Source organism: Bos grunniens, chromosome 19 (genome assembly GCF_055505025.1).
Source record: "Bos grunniens cultivar Pamir isolate PY7600 chromosome 19, Bosgru_T2T1.0, whole genome shotgun sequence".
NCBI classification, from domain to species: Eukaryota; Metazoa; Chordata; class Mammalia; order Artiodactyla; family Bovidae; genus Bos; species Bos grunniens.
In genome coordinates this window covers 10,999,464-11,017,533 of record NC_141183.1, presented here as the reverse complement: position 1 = coordinate 11,017,533, position 18,070 = coordinate 10,999,464, and the positions used below count along the sequence as shown (strand labels likewise).

At 52.3% G+C, this 18,070-nt stretch overlaps 1 protein-coding gene across 3 annotated transcripts; it reads right to left on the bottom strand.

Moving 5' to 3' along the window:
• Positions 1–361: 361 nt before the first annotated feature.
• On the bottom strand, positions 362–18,042 carry SLC26A11 (solute carrier family 26 member 11). Of its 3 annotated transcripts, none has more exons than XM_086356511.1 (17): positions 17,953–18,042; positions 16,613–16,836; positions 15,886–16,078; positions 15,441–15,526; positions 13,400–13,479; positions 12,228–12,370; positions 9,655–9,830; positions 9,139–9,211; positions 6,870–6,920; positions 5,754–5,814; positions 4,400–4,455; positions 4,064–4,204; positions 3,382–3,509; positions 2,959–3,058; positions 2,370–2,503; positions 1,963–2,035; positions 362–1,205 (listed from the first exon to the last, which is right to left on the bottom strand). In XM_086356511.1, exons 2-17 carry the CDS (start codon positions 16,832–16,834, stop codon positions 1,114–1,116), a joined length of 1,809 nt encoding a protein of 602 aa, XP_086212637.1. In that variant the 5' UTR covers positions 16,835–16,836; positions 17,953–18,042; the 3' UTR covers positions 362–1,113. The 3 variants fall into 3 exon arrangements, 2 of the variants coding, with proteins under 2 accessions (XP_086212637.1, XP_086212638.1); XM_086356512.1 differs by having other exon boundaries at positions 15,441–15,487; XR_015147314.1 differs by lacking the exon at positions 9,139–9,211.
• Positions 18,043–18,070: the final 28 nt, after the last annotated feature.

Below are 18,070 nucleotides of genomic sequence, written 5' to 3'. Positions count from 1 at the left end.
ATGTGTGGCTGGGGGTCAACCATTTAGCTGGCTGGTCAGGGGCCTAGAAGGAGAAACACCAGAAGATGGAGGACAAGGAATCTGAAAAGACTTGTGTACTATGAGCAGGCCTGGACCCTCACTCTGCTCAGACACTGGCCACGATGGCCTGGGCAGAACACTGGTGGCTCTAGGGCGCCCATCCAGGGCCATCGCACTGTGAGTTCTTTCTCAAACGAAGTCCAGGGGCATAACCTCCTTCAGCTGCGATTTACTGCTAAAAATGATGGAAGTCAAATTCCAAACAGGCAAGTCCGTGTCTAGAGGGTTTGCTAAGTAAATTACGACGCATCTATGGAATAAGATACCATGGAGCCATTGATCATCATGTCTTCTCTATTTATTATCACAATGAATAATTCACAGCAATGACCGCATGAAACTGTGGGTCACAGAGCACCACGGATGAAATGATCCCATTTACATGACTGTAAACACACACCCACATGCTAAGTACACACATGTACATGTACGGTGGAGGTCAGAGGTCAGGAGCTATCGCCAAAGTGGATGGGGGAGGGGAAGATTTCCAGTAGTTTTTACAATAAGCATGTATGGATTTTACAAAAACACCAAAGCTATCAGTTTTTTAAATTTAAAAAACACAACAAAGTTACTTTTCATAGACACTTTTAAGTCTTTTGGCAAACCTTGGTTTTCCTCTCAACAACAGCACTGCCGCCGCCATCAAGAAGGGAACCAACCTGAGAGATGCCCACCCTTCCTGTTTCCCCCAAAATCCAGGAAAGCGCTGGGGCGAGAAGAGGGCTCCTCTCCTAGATCACGCTGAAATCCCCGCCCTTTCCTTTCTCACCTGGTCTGCCATTCTAGAAGGCTCTCTCCTAACCACTCTTTTAAAAAGAGTTCTTATACAGGGAAGAGCAGGGAGGTACCTTTTCGGTCACCTCAGAGGAAGGGGTGAGTCCCACCTGTGGACTCCACACCATTGCCCTCCCCCTCCTCCAGGTCACCTGCTCAGGTTTCTCAGATCCATATGGAAGGCGGCATCCGGCATCACAGTGACAAGAACCTTCCGGGAGACCCTCTGATGTCGGGCACCCCTTGGCAGCCCACTCAGGCCTTCAGCAGGGCAATCTTGTGTTCCGGAACAGAGTCTTCGCTGCCATTGTAGGGCTGGGTCCCTGGTTCTTGCTTCAGGTATTTCTCTGCAGAAAACACAAGGTTTTCAAACACTAAAAAAGCAGAGTGAGGATGAGTCAGTTCAGGGAATGGGATTAAAGGCTGGCATTTTGGGGGACCTTGAATGCAGAGAGTTAAGGTCCCTGGGCTGGTGCTCCCAGCCCTGGGCTGGTTTCACCTAAGTCTCCATCATCATCCTCACCACTCTCGGTGCCATGATAACCCTCCTTATTGCCGAGCGGGTTCCTTGGCATGGCTGGGCCCAACCTGCTTATCCAGCTCCTGCAGATCAGCTTCTAGCTGCTTCTAGCAGCAACATGGATGAATCTCACATATACCAGGTTGAGCTAAGGAAGCCAGACACAGAATCCCACTACACGAAGTTCTAGGACAGGCTATGCTGACTGATGATAGAAGAAATCAGAGCAGCACTTACTCCCAGTGGAAGTCAGGGGAATAAGGGAAATTTCTGGAATAATGGAGATGATCTCCACCCTAACTGGACAACCACTGCATTCATCTATCAGGACTCAAACTCATACTTAGCATCTGTGCATTTCACTGTTTGTGAACTATGCCTCACATATAATCCTAAAAGATAAAACCCCAGAGCAGAAAGGGCCCCTGACAACCTGCCCACTGTCTCACTCTCATCAGAGTGCGCCCCACTCTCAGACTCAAGCCCTGACCCTCCTGTCTCCCAGGGTTGCAGTCCTGCTGTCCTGGCCCCCAAGGCGTGGGCAGCTGGGCTGCTGCGGCTCTGTGCTGACTGGCCGCACTCACCTGCTTCTTCCAGGGTGCAGAAGTACAGGACTCCCTTCAGGTCAGCAGACAGCAGGACACGGAGGACAGGGACCTGCGGGGCAGATGAGCACTGACTCCAGGCGGGAGGGCTGCCGCCCCAGCACGCCACGCCGCGGGCTGCCTCACAGCTCCGCGAGAGGAACCTGTCTTAAGGGAATACTCTCTGGGGGACAATGAGACGAGTGCTCTGCAAGCACAGGTTATAACGGAAGCGAGCAGAGCTCTGCAGCCTGAGGCCACAAGACAGGAGCCCGGCTACCTTCCTCACTGTGTGTCGCTGGGCAAGTCACTCAGCTTCTTTGGGCCTCAGTAGCCTCATCTTGACACGGGGAAGGTGACAACACAGCCCTCACTAGGCTACTTCCAGAGCAGGTGCCAATACCCACCTGCAGGCCAATGAGGGCAAGGGTGGCACCCCGCTTGTGGAAGTCCTCCAGGAGCTCCCCAAGCCCCAGCACCACCGTGTAGTCGATGCTGCAGATGTGGGTGCAGTCCAGGGCCACGGAGCGTGGCGGGGATGCTGGGGGGAGAAGAGAGGTCACACCGGGTGCAGGCCACCACAGGAGGCCCTGGCCAGGGGCCTGAGGCCATGCGAGGCCATCAGGAGCTCGTCCCCAGTGTGAATGGGAAAGGGAAAGGACAAGGACCCGAGCCATTAGCTGTTTGGGGACAGCAGCAACTGTTTCCTTCACACGGCAGACAAACAAGCCCCTTTCTCCCCTAAATATCAACTCCCAGAAGCAGTGTGCCCTTAGGGACACATGGTGGGGACCTGCCACCCTTAGTGCATGCAGACGGCGGGGGTGGGGGTTTCACTGGACACAACTCTGAAATGCCCGAGACCCCCTGGACCCAAGGGCAGGCGAGCTCCTTCCTGACAGTCGAGGGCAGGATCTGGGGTTCAGCAGGAGCCAGGCTGGGTGCAGAGAAGGTGGTGGGGAGCTGGGGATGACCACAGCCCACGTGGCCACGTACTTTCCAGAGCCCGGCTCAGCAATGCCTCTCGGAGGGTCTCGATTGCAGGGAAGTGCAGGCCACTCGCCGGCTGCAGGACTAGCATTGGACCCTCTGACACCTGGAGACAGCAGGGGAAAGGCAGTGAGCCCCGGAGGCCAGTTCAACAGGGCAGCTCTGCCAGGCTTAGGGGGGATGCAGAGTGCAGAGCTGGCGGGAGCCCCCACCCATGGCCCCATGCACCACAGGAGAACAGCGTGCGGTTAATGCAGGAGGGTCACACCATCCACCAGGTGAAAGGTCACTCAGCAGTGCCTCGGGCCACAATCACACAGAGAGCCAAAGTGTAAGACAGTGGGATCAAGGGGTCCACCCCATGGCATACTTCACCCCACTGGGCCCCCTGAGGCCGGTGGGCCCCCCTCAGGGAGGCAGATGGGCTACCTGTATTTTGGGTCTGGCCACAGAGTGCAGGAGAATCAGCACAGAAACCAGGGTGCCTGCCAGGATGCCATACTGGACTTCCCAGAAGCAGAGCAGGAACGTCACGCAGAGGGGCAACAGGTCCAGCCCTGGGAAAGGGGGTCCAGCTGAGAGGGGGATCCTCCTCGGCGAGCTCAGCTCCTAGCTACCTGAGCCCTCCTATAAGGACGCCTCAGGTATGGCTTTCATGTAACAAGTAAAGGTGTCTTGGACCCCAAGCAGCCCCCAAGGGTCCACCTCTCCCTGCAAGGACTTGGGGACTGATGCTGCTGACAGGCCATGTCAGCTCAAGGGTGTCAGAGGCAGGAAGTCCCTCCCTGTCTGGCTGACCTGGCCCCCGGCCCCTGGAACGAGGCCACAGTGGGCACTTCTCAGGGGACCAAGGATAAAGGGATGCAGAAGTCACGTAAATCCCTCAACTCCTTTGAGAAACAAAACAGAGTAAAAACTTGTTATAGTAAATTAACTGCAGGTTCAGGGGACCTGGAGCTCCAATGACGGTGGAGAAGGGAGGCTGTGACGTGGGCCCTGCTGGTCACCCCAAAGCCCCCGCCTTGCCCCAACTGGGCTGGTGCGGGCAGCAGCTGACAGCAGGGGCAGGATCATTGATAAACCTCAGGGCCGACAGACAGGAGACACATACTCTTCACTCGCCAGAGCGTCTTCACGATCTTGGTGTCGAACAGGGGGACCACAGCCATGATAATGACGGCAGCCAGGGCAGACTTGGGGATATAGTAGAAGAGCGAGGTCAGGTAGTCCAGCGACAGCAGCACCAGGGCTCCTGCGGGCGTGTGGGGGCGCCGTGACCTTGTGGCCCTGCCGCCCCGACTCCCACCCAGCAAGGAGCCCGTCTGGGGCACAGAGCTGGGCGCCAGAGCCAACAGCACCCACACCCCGGGTTCCTTCCTCTCCTTTCCTCCCATCTCACTGCCGTGGATACACAAGAACACAGTGTGTGTGCTCGAGGGGTGCTCACCCGTCATCAGGCCCCCCGCTGGAGTGCACACTCCCGACTGGGCATTCACAGCCGTCCTGGAAGGTGAGAGAAACCCATCAGTGGCTGTCAGTTGGACCAGGAGAGCAGCTGAGGTCCACACAGCTATGGCTGGTCTCCAGGAATGGGGGCTCCCGTGCGGGAGGGGTGGGGGTGGGGGAAACGGGAGCCCTCAGCAACACTGCCACCTAGTGGAGAGACTTAAGACACTGGCGCACTGGGTCCTCTCACCAAGGGAGACTCCTGGGCCTTCTCAACCCCAAATAACAGATGGGCATGTCTGAGAGAGGCCTGGTTGTAAATCCAAATGTCCAACGCTGTAATTGTGCTCGATATCAGGGGACACAAAATATGACCTTAACTAAACAGGTTCGCAACCCAGTTATGCCAACAAGCGCATATAAAAAGTTAACTTGAAAATTGGTTAGAGGTTTTACTTCACGAATGCTAGTATAGCACCTACCAAGTGACCAGAGATTTTCTTTAAACTCCCTAAATAATTTCCTGAGACAGACAGGGCTGTCATGACTCTACAGACAGAGAGGTTGAGATGTGGGAGGTCGGGCCACGTGCCCTATGCCCCCTCAACATGGTGGTCTGGGGTATCAGGAAGGTTTAGTGCTCAGATAGGGTTGGGTTGGGTTCTAGGACTTGGCCTGAGGGCTGGGCACTGATCCCTCCTCTTCTCTTTCCAGCCATGGGCCTCCCTCCCACCCTGCCCTCCTGCTTTTCGGGAGTCCATATGGTGACCCCACCTGACAGTCTGCCCCTTCTTCAGGCAGAGCTGCAGTCTTTCCCACCCCCACTATCTTTCAGGAATTAACTCAAGCAACAAGATGCCAGGAGCATTTCCATGCATGGGCATGAGCATGCTCAGTCACTTCAGTTGTGCCGACCCTTTGCAACCCTATGGACTATAGCCCACCGGCTTCTCTGTCCATGGGATTCTCCAGGCAAGGAATACTGGAGTGGGCTGCCATGCCCTCCTTCAGGAGATCTTCCAGACCCAGGATGGAAGCCATGTCTCTTATGTCTCCTGCACTGGCAGGCAGGTTTTCTACCCCTAGCTATCACCTGGGCAGCCCACAACACTGTGTACTGCTGTAAAAGAAAAGCAGCCAAAGAGGTGGGAAGCAGATGGAGCCCCCCGTCCCGCGTCTGTGTGAACTGTCAGAGCTGACCGATGGGGAGAAGACGGATAGGGAGAACCATGAAAACGGCCTCAGGACATGGGAAGGACCCCGCAGGGGAGCCGGTTCTTCAAGTCGGAAGAAGACCTTTTGTCCCAGGCTGGGACCTCCCTGGAGACACAGAGAGGGAGCATGTGGTCACTCACCGTCCAAAGCTGCCTGTGACCGGGTAGGAGGAGAAGAGGGAGCCCAGAATGTTGGTGAAGCCTAGGGAGAAAACAGAAGGAAAAGGTTCATGCAGGGGAAGGACCACGAAACACAGAGGAAAAGGAGATGTAAAGGAAGGACACAGAAATCAAACAGAAACGGAAGACAGGAGGTGAGAGGCTCTACCCAGGGGGGCACCCTGTATCGGGTTATCCCTCCCTCTAGGAAGGACAAAACAAACCACGATCTCTGCCAGTGTGCTGAGGTTGACGCCAGCTATGAAGCAATTCTGACCCTGGCCTTGCCTGTGTGAGTTAGATATGCCTTTTCCTGTGTATAACAGAACAAGGAATCCCACTGCCCAGAAGTGGGGCGGTGGCTGAATAGGGCAAGTGTGCACAGGCCCAAAGTGCCCAGTCCTGCTGGGGTCCCTCATGGTCTGAGTTCCTTCAAAGCCACACTCCTTTCATGAGATGACCAGCCAGAATGAAGCCTTGGATTAACCTGTACTGGACACACCCGTGCCTGGAGCCTGGCTGGGAACTCAGAATGGAGTTAATCAGTCCACATTCATCACCACTGGATTGTCAGCAGCCCCCTCAGTCAGTGGTCTTCACAAAGATGACCAGTCTCCTTGGTTCCGCAAAACCCACAGCAAGTCCATAGGTTCAAGGCCTGCTCTCAAGATAGCGCAGATGACACTCAAGATACAGCCCTCCACAGTCAGGAAGGCTGGGGCCAACTTGAGTCCTAACTCATCCACAGGGTGGAGCAAAGGCAGCCAAGATCCTGTAGGATCAGCAGGCTTACCTGAGATCTTACCTGGCCACATTCCTCAGCCATCTGATCCTCGCCCTGGAAAGCCCCTACCCCCAGCCCAAGAGGAACATTCCAGGTGTTTCTCGACCCAGAACAGGCCACAGCCCTCAGGGTCAGGTACACAGCAGGTGCTCAACGAGCCTCAGTCAGACTGGACACCAGATGTCGGAACCCTACTCCTAGCGATTAAACTGAACCACCTGAGATGGGTGCAAGGTCCCCCGGGCCAGCTGTGCACCCGGCGTGTCAGCCCCACCACCACCCACACCCCGAGAGTGCCCGCTGCTGAGTCTTACCGAGGGCCAGCAGCTCCTGGTTGGAGTTAATTCGGTAATTATTTTGAGACGCTAAAGAGAATGGACAAAACATTGTTACTAGATATATATCACCGGGAAAATGTTTGTGAAACGGTAAAACAGGATACCAGTTTCTCCTTACAGCACTATGTTTCATAAATATAAACACAGATAAAATATATCCATATATGCAAAGGTATACGTGTCTCTGTGTTTACAAAAAAAACAACAAAGAGTAGAAAGACATAGAGTGAAATGTTACCAGCAGTTAATTGGGGTAGTGAGGGAGATTATAAGTGATTCATCTTTTCTTTATCCATTTCTGAACTGCCAATATTTTGTGCAACAAATATTGCTTTTATAAGGGAAGGATGTTTTAACTAAAAGCTCTCTGGTTACAGGTTACGATGACTAGAGAGTCTCAGATGAGGCCTAGAGAGATGAACAGAAGATTTAGGGGGAAACCATGGAGGAGCATCAATCTTAAGACAGCAGTTGGCAAACTTTCTGTAAAGTGCCAGACCGTCAATACTTTAGTTCTGTTTTAATATTTACGTATTTGGCAACATCAGGTCTTAGTTGTGGCACATGGGATCTTCTGTTGCAGCGCACAGAATCTCTAGTTGCAGAGTGTGGGTTTAGTTGCCCTGTGGCATGTGGGATCTTAGTTCCCCACCCAGGGATCGAACTCATGTGCCGTATATTGCAAGGCAGACTTTTAACCACTGGACCACCAGGGAAGTCCTCAATACTTTCTGTTTTTTTTTCTTTTTTTTTAATCAAAAGAATTTTTTAATGCTTTAGGTTTTGAGGGTCACACCCTCTGTCATGCTGCTCAGCTCCCCACTGTAACACAAAGTACCCACACACCATGAACAACTGAGCGAGACCACCTTAAAGTAAAACCTTATTTGTGAACTCAAATAGGAATTTCATACACTTTTCATGTGTCCCCAAATCCTAATCTTCTTTAGATTTTTTTTCAAACATTTAAAATGCAAAAGCGATTCTTAGGTGATGGGCAGCCAGCCGTGGTTTACTAAGCCTTGATTTAAAAGTGCAACAAGCTTTGCAAATGAGCACAGAAGTCAGCGGACTTGAAAAGAAAACAGGGAGTTTTCTAAGTAATAAACAAGATGAGTAACAGTTGCCACATGCAGATTCCAAGATATGCCCCTCCAAATTAAAAAAAAAAAAAAGGATCAGAAAAATAAAAACGAAACAAGAAAGATGTGAGCTGAACAGCTTGCAAACTGAAATGTAGTGTGGTCTTGAGCGATTGTTGGTGTTTGCAAAGGAAAACCCCTTAGAATGAACACTACTTTAGAGTCTCCTTGGAATGGTCTAAGGATCCAGATGCTGGAACTTCAGGGAAAGAAACAGAATCCTGGCACAACCTGGGCTGAGCAGTAAACACAGTTTAGGTAGTCATAATAACAAACATGTCATATATTTGAATTTTAACCTTTAAAGTCAAATTAGATCCAAACAAAGACTTAACCCTGTTACAGAACGGAAAGAGCACGTCATCCTCATGGACAACACAGAGCACAGTCCAAGAACCTAAGACAGACGCAGGGACACGTGAAGGGTTTGGCAGCCCCAGCTCAGGCAAAGGGAATCAGTATTGAGCGGCAAACACGTAAGTAGATTAACATTTCCCAGCCTCTGAGGGGGTGAGGAGGGGACAGACCAGCTGTGTTCAGACACCTGGAAAGGGTACCTTGTTAAATTTTTAGGAATTTTGCTAATAGGTTATCAAATACAGTCATTATTACCAATTAAATGAAAACTTTAAATCAATTACATTAAAAACAAAGATAATACTTAAAATGTGTCCGTTCTTAATGTACTTTACTAACTTTCATTATGACCAATGAAATTACTTAGCTGTATGCATACAATGGATAGTGGCTATTTCATATCTCATCACAAGACCTGAATGTTCAGACTCCACATTCAGCTTGAAATTAGCTGGCAGCGGAAGGGTGTATACCACACACAGAAAGTTCAACTGACAAAGCCTCAATGCAGGACCTTTTATGTCCAGAGAGTGGACTGTCAAATATTTCCAGCTACTGGAAGAGATTTTTCATTGACAGTCCATTTCCACTAATTTTTTTCAAAAAACATAAACATGTGTTACTTGGATAAAAATTCAAAGTTTTAAAAATCAGAGCAGATAAAAGCAAGCAGGAGAGCAGGCAAGCAAGGCAGGCTGAGCTCCGGGTTGAGGTGCCAGGGAGGGCGTGGGTGGTGAGCATCTTACCAAAGGATTTGGCCACTGCGATGCTCTCCAGGAGACCCATCAGGGGTACCACGACCAGCCCGGCCCCCATTCCCTGAGAGAGGAGAGAGGGGTGGTGAGTGACCCTCTGAGGAAGGACAGAACAGGTCTGACCAGGCAGTGACCTGATAAGGCAAGCACTGGCTTGTCCATGTCTGACGGAAGCAAACATAACTCTAGCAGCAGGGCTGTGAGCTCACACTGCAAGGAGCAAGACACGGAGCAGAACACAACAAATTCCTGCTCTGCCAGCATCCATGATGGCAGAAACACCCCTGGGCTCAAGGCGGAAAAAATACCCGCCGTGTCCCTTGAGGCTGTGCCTAATCAGGAAGTCATTCACACCTGTCTCTGTACCAAAGACGCACCTTTCTGAGGATGCAGCAGTCTGAGCTGAGGTCAGAGCTGCCCATCACTAAGCTGATGCATCAGGAGATAGAACCAGGGCCAGGGGCACTGCAGCCTTGGCCAAACTGGCTGGGTTCCGTCCCTACCCACCTGTACCATCTCGGTGAAGGAGATTGTCCCATTGGCAGTGGTCACTGAGAAAGGGGGGATGTGGGCATCGGGGAGTCCCTCAGGTGTCTTCCCAGTTAGAACAAAAGGCTGGTATCCGGTCACCTGGAAGGAGTATGCGACCAAGGCAGCAAAGGAGACCACCAGGGCGTTGCGAGCTAGGATAGACGGTGAGAATGAAGGACATTAGCAGGATAAGGAGGGTCATCTCCAGAGAAAATTATTCCTACATATGTATGTACATACAAAGTTTGTTCTCTGACAATAATGGAGTTATATTAGAAATCAGTAGCAAAATACTAATTAGAAAATCACCAAATATTTGGAAACTAACTCCTAAAAGGCTCCTGGTTCAAAGGAGAAATGAAATAATCCACTCCTAAATAATCCACAATTCAAAGGAGATGTCAAAATGGAAATTAGAAAGCATTTAGAACTAAATGAAAGTGAAACTATAACCTATCAAAATTGTGGGCTGCAGTGCTGAACAGGGAAATTTATTATCCTGAACACTGCATCAGAGAAGGCAGGACTCAAAGACCTCAGCTTCTGCCTTAAGATTTTGAAAAGGAAAGGTATACTTAAGATCAGCCAATGCAAGGAAATAATATCAGAGTAGAATCAATGAACTACACAAAAGCAATGGAGAGATCAATGTTGAGAGAATAGAGAGAATCAAAACTTCTGTGACATAAATAAAACCAATGAACTTCTAGATTAGTTGATAAGGAAAAAGGGCAAGTGACCTGGGAGCAAGTCCTCACTCTGCCTCATCCTTCCTACGTGACCTTGAGAAGTCTTATCTGGTTTGTCTGTTTCATCTTTCAGAGCCTTACTTCCCTCACTGGCAAAACAGGGAAAATAATATCCTATCCTCAAGGCTGTGATGAGAATCCAAAGAAGTGATGTTTGTGAAGTGCTTTCTGAGAGTCTGCATTCCCAACAAGTTTCCAAGCTGCTCTGAGCCCACACTTTCAGTGTCAAACTTCTAAACAATAGAAGCTATTTTCATTATCTTACAGATGACTAAAGTGCATAAAATTTTGAAAACAACTCATGCAAGTGCCAAGTGGCTAAGCTAGGACTTGAAGCCAGGAGTTTTTATTTTTTCTTAAACAACTTTTTTTTTTTTTAAGTTACCTATAGATGGCTGGAGGAATACAGAAAAAGGTATCTTAGAAGCTCAGAGAGTTTTTTTTTATTTTTTGGCCACACCTTGCAGCATGCAAAATCATAGTTGCCGAATCAGGAACTGAACCTGTGCACCCTGCAGTTTCTACTGAATCACCAGGTAAGTCCCCAGGAATTTTCAATATAAACCCAGTGCTCTTCCACCCTCCCCACCATCTGGAGTGCTCAACATTTAACCATGGTCTTCAGGCTGCACAACAGGGTCTGGTGAGTGACTCCAGGGACCAAGAACCAGCTGGAGAATCTGGAAGTGACTCAAGGGCTAAGAATCTAGCCACCCCTTCTTCTCACATGTCTGGATTTCATGGCTGCCAAGGAGTAGGTCCAAGTGGGGTGATTTCTGTTCCCTTCAGCTCTGGGAAAGCCCACTAGATATCAGCACTTCTTGCTTTGCTATACTTGCCATTCTATCTCAGTGTCACCTACTGGTACCTCAGTGGAGAGATTTCTAATAACATCCCACTCCCATCCCTCACCCCCTCTACCCACAGATGGCCCTTCAACCAGCCAACGGTCTCATTAACTCTCATCTGGCAGCCTTTCATTTCAGCCTTTCTTTATAGATCCTCTGGTTGATTCCAGGCCCAAAGCAAAAGCTTTACCCTCTGAAGTGAAAAGAGAAAATCACGCAGTCGTGTCTAACTCTTTGTGACCCCATGGACTATACAGTCCATGGAATTCTCCAGGCCAGAATACTGGAGTGGGTAGCCTTTCCCTTCTCCAGGGGATCTTACCCAGGTCTCCCACATTGCAGGCAGATTCTTTCCAGCTGAGCCACAAGAGAAGCCCAAGAATACTGCAGTGGATAGCCTATCCCTTTTCCAGCAGATCTTCCTGACCCAGGAATCAAACCAGGGTCTCCTGCACTGCAGGTGGATTCTTTAGCAACTGAGCTATTAGGAAAGCCCTTACCCTCTGCAGCTGCAGAGGGACCAGTTTGTCTCAGTGGAACTAGTTTTCTCCCCCAGAGACCTGCCAGGGTTTCTCAGCCTTCGCACTGCTGTTTTGGGTCAGATCATTCTTTGCCACGGGCGACTGTACACTGCAGGATGTTTAGCGATGTCCCTGGTCTCCACCCATCACATGCCAGAAACAGCTCTGCCCTACAGGGCTAACCAAATATGTCTCTGGACATTGGCAAAAGTCCCACAGGTCGAGGGCAGGGGCATGATGTACAAAGTCATTCCTGGCTGAGAACTGCTGCTGCTAAACCAGTTTCCAGGCTGGCTGCATATCAGAACCACCTAGTGAATGACGTGAGAATCTCAAGGGGTGGGATTCCAGTTCCTGGGGTGACTACAACGTGAGCCCAGGTTATTCAAGACAGCTGTGGAAGTGCTCCCTCAGCTGGAAGGCTCCCTCACCTGTGGTGGCAGTCCAAACCAGCCCATGGCTGAGCCGCACTCCGGTGGGCATCTCAGGATGGACAGGAGGCACGTGGTCCCGCATCAGCTTCAGCACCAGCAGCAGCACCATGCAGACCAGCCCCAGCACTGCATCGCCCACCCTGCAGATGGACACCGGTCACCACCCAACCCCACCGACAGCACCGGCCTTCGGCTACTGGAAAGTTTTCTCTCTCGAATGCTCTTTTTCCTAAGAAATCTGTGTCCCTATTCCACTTCAAATCTTTATTCAAAACTTTTTAGGTATGCAGGCCCTAGGGGTTGAGGGCCAGATCACAGTGGTAATTGCACTACCTCTCACAGTTTCAGTTTGTAGCTCTCTGGACTACAAATGCCTCGTTGGTTCCAGAAGACTCACTTCTGACCAGTCCATCTCCATCTCCACTGCCCGCTGTGACCCCCACCAGGTATATCCTATGGGCCGGGAACCTCAGCAGCAGATGGGAAGACGACGAGGGTCACAGGGTTTCTCCCCTACTCCCTCCAAGTAGCTCCCCCTACAGCTCCCTCCAGGTCATTTCTTCCTCTTGCCTCTCCAGTCAGGGAAGGGTCCTGACCTGTGGCCAGGAGCATCTCCTATTTGTTCCTTTAACCCACTGGCCCTCTGGGAGACGCAGCTCCACCTGAGGGAGGTGCTTGCTGAGGGAACCACCTCTACCTGCCATCCATCCCTTGGGTACCTGCGTATCTGCTGGCCTCGGCCTCTCCCTGCCCTACGTCCTCCTCTTCGCTGAACTATGAATTCTTTGAGTGACAGACTGCCTGCCCTTCCCTTTCGTGGTCTCTTCTTACTTCGACCATCTGAGAAAGCCCCACATGGGGTCACGCTGACCAGCGCACTGGACTGACTGGAGCAGAGCGTCTCAAGCTTCAATCAATATGCTGGCCAATCACCTGGGGCTCTTGTCAACCTGACCAATTCAGCAGGTCTGGGCAGGCCAGAGTGTGTATATCTTACCAGCTGCCAGGTGATGCCAACGGTACTGCTCATGGGGCCCCTGTTTAAGCAGCAGGGCCCCAGAGGACCGGAATAAATGCCACCTGGGAGCGGAAATGGGGAGGGGACTGGGAGGGGGTCTACAAGGAAGAGCTTACTAATACAGGCGGTAGAAACTCAGCCGACCGAGTACCTGGTCTCTCCGATGTTGTGGAAAGTGTAATACACTTGCAGGAAAAACTGCCTGGGGATGTGCTGCAGTCCCAGCAGGTTCTGTTCAAACAGAGATTGTGGTTAGACAACCTTCTGCGACGTAAACCCTGAGACCTCTCCCTTGCAGCATCGTAATACCGCTCTAAAGCTGGAGTCTCCTACCCATAACCGCCCTTCCTGAGGGAAAACACTTGCTGGCTCTACCGGGCTTATCTAAGTCCATTTCCAAAGCCCCCCACGGGCAGATGAAAGTCATCCCTCCCCAAGGGAGAGGGGATGCAGAGGGCATGTTACAATGTTCACGTTGTTTCAGGCCTTTGCAAATTATTTTCGTGTCCGAGGAAAATCAGCATGGTCAACCTCAAGCCAAGGAAACTGGTTCAACAAGTGCCCTGGTTAAGGGTCCAGGGTCGGGAGTCCTGGGGCCCAGACCCGCCCGCGCAGACCCAGCTGCCTGAGGCCGGCGGTCTCGTCCATCACCTAGCGGCCCGCCCTCCGCAGCATTGGCCCCGCCGCCATTGGCCCGAGACCGCGTCCGTCACTTGGAGGCCCGCCCTCCGGGCACCGCCCCCTACCGGAAGTAAAAATCTGCGCAGGCAGGCTGAACTGCGCGGGTGGGGCCGCGGGGCCCCTATCAAATCAGCAGTCCTAGTCAGGGAGAAGGGGCGCCGCTCTGTGTTTTAGTTCTTTATCTGGCTGGGATCAGAAGGGGCAGTCGAGACCAGACTCCCAGGGTGGTCAGGCTCCAAGGACCCCAAAACCCGCTGTGCACACAGCCATTGAAGAGGAAGGACACTGAGGAGGGTGGACACAGAGAGGGGTCTCTGTCCTGGGCAGGGGACTCCTGTTTGGGCAGGTCAAGAGGAACCCCACCCAATCCAGCCTAAAGGCTCTCAGAGGGCTGTCATGATGTAGTTAAGGTTTTGAAGACAGGGCCTAGGGTTGTCGAATAGGAATGCGTAAAGCAGATACCCTCTCACTGTGTTATGAAAAAAAGAGCATTCTTGACACTAAAAATGAAGGATAATGTTTCCAGAATAAAGGACACAGCATCCCACGAAACAGCATTTGCCAAGCTTACCCTGACATATGTGTGTACATAATCTATTCTTTGAATTTACCCACATTGTTCTAGGCTGTTTCCTCCCCTGTAAATGGAGATAATGATAAGCTTACCTCCCAGAGGACTTGTGAGAACTAAATGCAGGGTGCATTCAGTCCCACACCCAAAAGGGTCAGCTACCCTAGTCTCTCTCACATGTACCCCTCTGGGGCTTTGTGTTTTCACTTTCTTGCTTGGCCTCCATCCTTGAAGACTGTCACCGGCCAGACTGAAGCGGAGCCCGACTGTGGGAATCACACCATGGAGAGCCTGGTGTGTGCATGTGTCTGTTGCCCTCAATCTCTACGATTCAGCTCAGTTTCATTCTGCTCAGCACAGCTCGGGACAGCCACGGTGGAAGCAAAACAGTCCCTGCCCTCCAGGCACTCAGAACCCAGTGGAAGGAGAACAAATGATATCCTCAGATGACCAATGATTACTGATTCCAATACTTGCCACAGATGTTTAAATAGAAACATAAAGAAGCATGATACTTGACAAATACTGAATGAGAAGTTGGGGGTGGGGAGACATAAAAATGAAATCACCTAGCTAAATTAGCTTGGGGGAGCAATCTGCTTGTCAAAATTTTGGCAGTATGCTTGTGATCTGTGAAGACCTGATGGCTTAGTGTATATTTGAGGCTGCAGAACTCTGTGAGGTGAACCAAGCACTTAGGCACGAAAACTCTGACAAGTGTGGGGGCTGTCATTACTGGTTCCCCAGTACTGGTTTACCTGTGGTAGAACTTGGCCATCACTCAAGATCTCCCCCAAAGGATGGTTTTATTAATGGAGACTCAGGTCAGCACCACAGGCTCTGGACCCTCAAAGAGCAGGTTTGACAGGCCCACACATATCAGGACACGGCCTCAGTCCTGTTAGCCGGTAGGTGCCCCAGGGCCAACTAGTGTGCCTACCTTGATCTGCCCGAAGCCGATGATGATGGCAGCAGCCGAGGTGAAACCTTTAATGACGGGACAGGAGATGAAGTCCAGCAGGAGCCCTGGACAGCCAAGAGGGAACACCACACTGGTTCCAGCTCTACTGGCTCAACATGGGCTGGGAGAGGTGAGGGTTGGACTGGAGCTAAAGACTAGTGGAGGGCATGCCCTGTTCGGGCTGGTTTGGAGAACAGGAGAGACTATGGACTGAGCCCCTGGGCACTTCTCCAAGTGTCCTGGCTGAGCATAATAGGGAAGGGCTGAGAGTCATCCTTCCTTAGACACACACACACACACACACACATGCACACACACTGGGATAGCCCTTGAAATGCAAATAAGGAACTGCTAAAGGCATGGAATCCCCAGGAGGAGAACTGTAGCCCCCCACCCTCATGGCAGCAAAGCCTGAAAGTCTTACCTAAGCGCAGGAACCCCATGCCTAACTGGATGCAGCCGGACAGAAAGGCCAGCAGCACAGCATACGCAGGCTCGTGGAAGGTGTAGAAGGAGACCAGGAGGGACATGATGGCCGTGGGGCCCAGAGTCACATCTCGGGAGGTACCCAGAAAGAAATATACGAAGCACCCCATGAAGGCAGAGTAGAGGCCGTACTGTTGGGCAGAGAGAGCAATGAATACCCAGGAGGCTCATGGCACACCCCCAGGGGTCCCTGGCATAGCTGACTGAGCAGAGGAATCTATGTTGTTTGTTGTGTATTCTGGGCACAGCAGTGTATACAGCAGGGCAAACTGCTTACCCTCTGTTATCCAAGGTTGTGGACCTACAGTGATTAGGGGCCTCTTTTCTACCCACACCCACGTGGGGCCTAGTGTTCTTATGTCCGAGTCTGTGAGTCTGAGAAAGGGTTCTTAAAGCCAGGGTGAGTCATCTCGCTGGCCCCATCAGGCCATCCAGAACTAGCTTGGTGCCTGTGACAAGAGGGGTTACAGGGGCACGTGTCTGCCCAAGGGCCATCACATGCTCTAGGTTATAAAATAAGGCTTTGTCGGACTGGAGCCCAGGGTGCTCCCTTGTCTGGAGGGGATACTATGCCTTCTACTTTGCTCCTGGACGAGCACTAAGGTCTGGAGTGGGGTCAGGCTGAGGGGAAAGGAGGTGGGGGGTAGCAGGGGCAGCCATCTCACCTGGGGAGGCAGTCCAGCCACCTCGGCGTAGGCCAGCGCCTGGGGAATGACTGTGAGCCCGACTGAGATCCCAGCAATGAAGTCCATCTTCAGGGCGTACCAGGTGTAGTCAGGCAGCCAGCCCAGGAAAGGCAGCCACTTCTGCATGGTCTCAGTGGACCAGCAGCAGGACATAGGGGCAAAGCCCTTGGGTGGCTTCATAGGAGACATAGGAGGCGACATGTCTGGAGCGGGGGTAGGACACAGACCAGCAATCAGTGTCTGGGCTTCAGAAAAACCCAGCAATAAGGGAGGAGGGGGTTGCCCAGAGACATCAAGAGATGCGCCACTGGTCTACTCCCACGTAGGGGGGTGGAGCCAGACGGGTTAAATCTCCCCCACACCTTGCTGATCTGAGACAGGAAACCAACATCTTAGGTAGAGGAGCCCCCAATCGAAGGCGCAGTGCCCACTCCTCACCGACTGCTCTCCCTGAACCCCACCTGCCCAGACCCTAGGTGCCTTCTCTTCCGCCATCAACTCTGGCCCAAGGGGGAAAAAAAAAAAGATTTCTCAATAAGAAGCCTAAATACTAATGAGACTCAAGGTTTCGCTTCCCAGGAAAATTTATTTCCTTTTTTATTTCCCCCTCTCCCTGGAAATTTAACGGGGAGCAGTGCAGAGAAAAGCAGGTCCACGGTGACAGCCACAGCTGTCCGGCGAGTGGGAGGGGTGACTAGACGTGCGAGCGTCCTGAGATTTTCCAAGTGCGCACCATGGAAGGCTCCACCCACTACGGCAGACTGCGGCGCTGTGGTGGGGGGGCTCCCATCCCAAGGCTGCGCCTCACCCCAACCCCCACCTGTGGCGTTTCATCTTTAGAGGCGCCCTAGGTATTCTAGTAGGTTCTGAACGAACGTCAGTGGCTCCCCCACTAATTCGGGTCGCGCATTCTCTGGCGCCCCTGGCGCGCAAAGTCCGTCCTGGCGCCCCTGGCGCAAAGCCCGTCTCAGCCCACCCCCTACTCCCGGTCCCCACGAGGATGTTACGGACAGAACCTGCCCCCCACCCCCAAAGCCTCTTGCCCCGGACGCTGGGGTCTAAGGCGTGGGGATTCCACGCCGGCTGACCGTCTGTGGTCTGCTAGCCCCAGCAAGACGGAGGGTGTAGGGGACCTGGTGGGGATGAAGTGGGTGGGGATGAAGTGGGTGGGAGAGGGGTCCCCGCGGGAGGCGCCCCCACTCTCGGACCCCACGTTGCCCCCCGATTCGGCCGCCCACCACCGATCCCGACCGGTACCCGGGCGGCTCGCTCAACCCGGTCCCGGTCCCAGGACCCGCCGCCGTCCGCCGCTCACTCACCGGACGCCACAGCTCCGGGTCTCCGGTTGTCTCCGGTTGTCTCCGCAGCTCCGGGTTTCCCGTCGTCTCCGCAGCGGGTCTGCAGAAACCGGAGAGGGAGGGGGAGCGGGAGCGGGGG

Coding starts and splice junctions, on each gene's coding strand:
- SLC26A11 (XM_086356511.1), bottom strand. CDS start 16,834: ATGTCGCCTCCTATGTCTCCTATGAAGCCACCCAAGGGCTTTGCCCCT. Junction 13,480..15,440: donor TCGGCTTCGGGCAGATCAAG/GTAGGCACACTA, acceptor CTGTTTGAACAG/AACCTGCTGGGACTGCAGCA. Junction 9,212..9,654: donor CCTTCACCGAGATGGTACAG/GTGGGTAGGGAC, acceptor CTCCTCTCTCAG/GGAATGGGGGCCGGGCTGGT.